This window comes from Chelonoidis abingdonii, chromosome 1, assembly GCF_003597395.2.
Source record: "Chelonoidis abingdonii isolate Lonesome George chromosome 1, CheloAbing_2.0, whole genome shotgun sequence".
In the NCBI taxonomy this organism is placed as follows: Eukaryota; Metazoa; Chordata; order Testudines; family Testudinidae; genus Chelonoidis; species Chelonoidis abingdonii.
Window position 1 is genome coordinate 9,818,603 of NC_133769.1, and position 5,339 is coordinate 9,823,941.

At 60.2% G+C, this 5,339-nt stretch overlaps 1 protein-coding gene across 1 annotated transcript in view; it reads left to right on the top strand.

The window, feature by feature from the left end:
- The window catches only part of CPT1B (carnitine palmitoyltransferase 1B), a 55,317-nt gene extending 50,615 nt beyond the window's left edge, over nucleotides 1-4,702 (top strand). The window contains exons 18-20 of the mRNA XM_075063984.1: nucleotides 1,130-1,243; nucleotides 2,917-3,009; nucleotides 4,375-4,702. Coding sequence (XP_074920085.1) covers nucleotides 1,130-1,243; nucleotides 2,917-3,009; nucleotides 4,375-4,464 — 297 coding nt within the window. The 3' untranslated portion in view covers nucleotides 4,465-4,702. The remainder of the gene's footprint in view (nucleotides 1-1,129; nucleotides 1,244-2,916; nucleotides 3,010-4,374) is intronic.
- Nucleotides 4,703-5,339: the final 637 nt, after the last annotated feature.

Sequence of the window (5,339 nt, forward strand, 5' to 3'; positions counted from 1 at the left end):
GCATGCCCACAGGCACCATGCGCACACCCCTCCACACACATGCACGCCCTGCATGCCCACATGCCCACAGGCACCATGCGCACACCCCTCCACATATGCACGCCCTGCACGCCCACATGCCCACAGGAACCATGCGCACACCCCTCCACACACATGCTCACTCTGCACGTCCACATGCCCACAGGAACCATGCACACACCCCTCCACACACGTGCACACCCTGCACGCCCACATGCCCACAGGCACCATACGCACACCCCTCCACACACGTGCACGCCCTGCACGCCCACATGCCCACAGGCACCATGCGCACACCCCTCCACACATGTGCACACCCTGCATGCCCACATGCCCACAAGGACCATGCGCACACCCCTCCACACACGTGCACACCCTGCACGCCCACATGCCCACAGGCACCATGCGCACATCCCTCCCCACACATGCACACCCTGCATGCCCACAGGCACCATGCGCACACCCGTCCACACACATACACGCCCTGCACGCACACATGCCCACAGGCACCATGCGCACACCACTCCACACACATGCATGCCCTGCATGCTCACATCCCCACAGGCACCATGTGCACACCCCTCCACACACATGCACGCCCTGCATGCTCACATGCCCACAGGCACCATGCGCACACCCCTACCCCACCTGACACATGTGTGCACACACCATTTCACGCACACTCATCTGGTAACGCCCCCACAGATTGAGTGAGCTCCTCTTGGAGGCTGGGAAGAGAGGGTTGGAGCCTTGTTGGTCTCTCCTTGTTCACCTCTGGACCAGGATAGACAGGAGCTGGCCCGGCCTGCGAGCTCCCCTCTGGCATCTACCTGCCCCTATTCAGCCTCCCGCTGTGTGAAACTGCTCGTGTCCTTGTGGCACTGAGGGTGCTTACAGAAAGCCAGAAAAGGACCAAGACTCAGCTGGGGATCCAGGCATGTCAGTCTGGGCCCTGAGCTGTGACTCTGGGCTGGCAGCTCTGATCTGGGCAGGGCTGGGTTCTGGAAGAGAGGGCCCTGTGCTCTGTGCCCAGCTCAGGATGATCTCTGCAGAGGTTGGAGCCCCAGGGCTGGCAGATGCATGGCGCTCACCGGAGCGTGGTTCTGTGCAGGTGCTGGCTGAGCCCTGGCGTCTGTCCACCAGTCAGACTCCCCAGCAACAGATCAAAATGTTTGATATGGAGAAGAACCAGGATCTCGTCTCCTCCGGAGGTGGCTTTGGCCCGGTGAGTTTTACTCCCACCTGGGGCTTCTGTGCTGTGCCAGGGCAGGGTAGGAGCATATGAGACTGGGGCTGTGTGGGTGGGGAGGGTAATTTGGGCAAATGTAGGCTGGGAAGGGTACTTCAGGGGGTAGAGAGGCTGGGCGGGAGGGTGCCCTGGATACATGCACAGGGGACAGGGCACCTCTGGTTTCTGCAGCAGCTGGGCGGGCGGGTGCCCTGGATACACCAGTGGGGATGGGGCATCTCTGGTCTCTGCAGTGTTGGGGCAGGGGGGTGCCCTGGGTACATGCATGGGGGATGGGGCACCTCTGGTCTCTGCAGCAGCTGGGCAGACAGGTGCCCTGGATACATGCACAGGGGACAGGGCGCCTCTGGTCTCTGCAACAGCTGGGCGGGCGGGTGCCCTGGGTACACCAGTGGGGATGGGGCATCTCTGGTCTCTGCAGTGTTGGAGCAGAGGGGTGCCCTGGGGGGGATGGGGCACCTCTGGTCTCTGCAGCAGCTGGGAAGGCGGGTGCCCTGGATACATGCACATGGGGGATGGGGCATCTCTGGTCTCTGCAGCGGCTGGGTGGGCAGGTGCCCTGAGTACACGAGTGGGGATGGGGCACCTCTGGTCTCTGCAGGGGCTGCACGGGCAGGAGTCCCAGCTGGGGCATTTGGTGGAGCAAGGCTGCTCCGTGCAAGTGAGGGCAGTGAGTGTGACCCTATCGTTTCTCAGGGAGTCTGGCATTGCTGCAGCTCGCAGGGCATCAGCACCTGAGTACCCTGCCCAGCCCAGCTCCCAGCTACCAGCCCCCCACTGCCTGTGCTGGGACCGGGGAGGGTCTGACTGACACATGTATAAATGTGAGTCAACAGTGTGACACTGTCTCAAAAAAAGCGAACATCATTCTGGGCTGATTAGCAGGAGTGTTGTAAGCAAGACACGAGAAGTAATTCTTCTGCTCTGCTCCGTGCTGATTAGATCTCAGCTGGCGTGTTGTGTGTAGTTCTGGGCCCATTTCAGGAAGGATGTGGACCAATTGGAGAAAGTCCAAAGAAGAGCAACAAAAATGATCAAAGTTCAGAAAACATGAGGTGTGAGGGAAGACTGAAAAAACTGGGGTTGTTTAGTCCAGAGAAGAGAAGACTAAGGGACATGAGAACAGTTTTCAAATATGTAAAAGTTTGTTACAAGGTGGAGGAAGAAAAGTTGTTTTTCTTAACATTTGAGGATCGGTCAAGAAGCAGTGGGCTTAAATTGCAGCAAGGGCAGTTTAGGTTGGACATTAGGAAAAACTTCCTCACTGTCAGGGTGGTTAAGCACGGGAATAAATTGCCCAGAGAGGTTGTGGATTTTCTGTCATCGGGGATGTTTAAAAGCAGGTTGGACAAACACCTCTCAGGGATGGGCTAGATAATACTTAGTTCTGCCATGAGTGCAGGGGACAGGCCTAGATGGTCTCTCGAGGGCCCCTCCAGTGCTACGACTCTGTGATGACTGGGTTGCTGAGCACAGAGCCGGGCACAGGGAAAGGCTCACACCCACACTGAGGCTGTTATTGAATCCGGCTGGCCTGGCAGCCCAACCGAGGTTGCACCACCCACAGTCAGCAGCTCTAGTCCCTTCCTCCCAGCTGCATTCCCTCTCGGTGCCACTGCCCATCTGTCTCTCTCTGACTGTCCCTGCAGGTGGCTGATGACGGATACGGTGTCTCTTACATCATTGCTGGCGAGAACCTGATCACCTTCCACATCTCCAGCAAGTTCTCCAGCCCTGAAACGGTCAGAGTCCCCCTCAACCTGGCTGGGCACAGACTGCCTGGCCAATAGGGGCCAGGCTAGGAACCCCTCCTGGTCCTCGTGGCCCATTAGCATTCATGGCTGTCCCTAGGAGAGGAGCCCTGGGGTACACCCAGCCAGCTGGAGGGCAGCCCTGAGAGGGGACACGGGGTCTGAGAGCCCTCCCCTGGGGCCCACTGTCCTTTAGCTATAGGAATGGGCTGTGTGGGTCAGCACCAGGGCCCATCTTGCCCCCTCTCTGATGGGCCAGGACTAGGACCTTCGGAGGGAGGGGCAGGGATTCTGGAATAATGTGCCCTGGGAGAAGTGTCTCCCAGCCCGTTCAGTTAGGGGCTGGCTTGTAGCTCTCGGCAGGCCTTCCTTTCTGTGTTTGTCTAAGCAGGGATGTTCCTGTTATTCAGGCCTTGTTTGAAACTCACTAAGTCGTACCCTCTCTGGCAGCTTGTGGCAGTGAGTTCCACGGGTTAATTATACCATGGAGTAAGAAAAGCATTTCCATTGCTCTGTGTAAATGTGCTGCCTGTCGGTGCCCTCGTGTGTCCCCTGGCTCCTTTGTTTTGGGACAGCACATGAGAGCGCCCTGCCCTCCATTTCTGTCCTGTTAGCATTTCCTACCTCTGCCACATTGCCTCTTCTTCAGCTCCTGTCTAAACAGCCAGGCTCTCCAGCTGCTATGGGATCTTGCCACCCGTCCCTTGCCCCTTGATCCCTGCGGTTCCCTACCAGGTGGGCGACCATGGCCTGGCTTGCTGTAGCTCCTTTCCCTGGCCCTGCGGTCTGTGGGCATTGTCCCTGTGGCTCGCCTGGGGCCAGATCTCCCTGCTGTCCCAGCAGACATCTGTCTCTGGATGCCCCGTCTGCTGTGGGTGCTGCGCATGGGGTGGGTGCTGCTGTGGGGGCTGGGTTAGGGTCACGCCTGCCGTCTGGGGCATGGGAGCGCCTGTCAGGATCTCCACACAGTGCACACTGGCCGAGGGTCGGGAGGGGTTTGCAGATCACTCACCTCATGGGGCTTGGAAGCAGCTGTTGCAGGACCGGCCTCGCCCTGCAGCTGAGGTGTGTGTGGGGGGTGGTGGAGGGGAGTTGTGTCGGGGCCTGGCCCCACTCGACTCCCTCCTGTTCCACTGACCCTCGTCCCTGTCCTGGCCTGTCCTGATGTAGTACCCCACTTCCGGAGCAGGATGAGCCCCTCCACATTCCGTATTCCCCCGCCCCCCAATGCCATGGGGCAGAGAGCTCTGCCTGCCTGGGGCTTCTCAAGCTGCCCCCTGCCACTCCTGCCCCTGCTAACCCACGGCTCTCGCTGGGACCCAGGTTAACCAGGTCCTGTCTCCTCTCTCACCACAGGACTCCAGACGGTTCGGGAGGAACATTCGCCAGGCCATGCTGGACATCGCAGACCTTTTCAATGTTCCTGCCAACAAGGTGGCCAACTGACCCCGCGCCACGGGAGGGGCGATGGCCCCTGTGCCGAAAGCATGTGAGGCTGGCCCCAGGGTGGAAGGCATGGCCCCAGAACACCGGGCGAGCTGGCGGGGCTGCCCCTCTGGTGCCAGCGCTTGCCATGCAGTAGGTCCCTGCCAGTCGGGGCCCTCCCGGCCAGTCACGGGGACCTAGGGACCCACAAATCTGTGGGAACGGGTGCAGGAGATGTCTTCCCTCAATATTACTGATAAAGAAGGCTCTTTGTATAATGCCAACCTGGCTGCCGGGTGATGGACTCTGCCCGGAACTGGGAGAGGGGCAGACAGAAGGAAACTGCTGGGGAAAGGTGGCCAAGTGTCTCTCATGCCACGGGCCGGAGGAATGAGAGTTGGGGAAGAGGGCCAGCCCGGGCCTCGCTACCATGTCCTCATGGCCAAGGGGAGACTGGGTCTGTTCGAGAGGGGAGGGAACAGGGCGGCAGATTCTGGCCAGGCTGGTGGCTGGGCCTTTGCGAAGCAACCGAAGGAAGTTTGGTCTAAGTGGGACCTGGCTGGGTTTTGGGTGGTTTATGGGGTGGGGGCACCAGTGGGGTTTGGTATGGGGTGATGTGGCCTTAGCTGGGTATGGGGGGTGGGTCAGGGGTGGGGATGGGTGACGGGGCTCTGGCTGGGTGTGGGGGGTGAGTGGGCTGGGGGATGGAATTACAGGTCCTCCAGCTCGGGAGGGGGGTGAGAGGCTGGGGGATGGGGGTGACAGGGCTCTGGCCGGTATGGGAGGGGTGAGTCGGGCTGGGGGATGGGGTGATGGGGCTCTGGCCGGTAGGGGGGGGTGAGTGGGCTGGGGGAAATGAGATGAAGGGCCTCCAGCTGGGACGGGGGGGTGAGTGG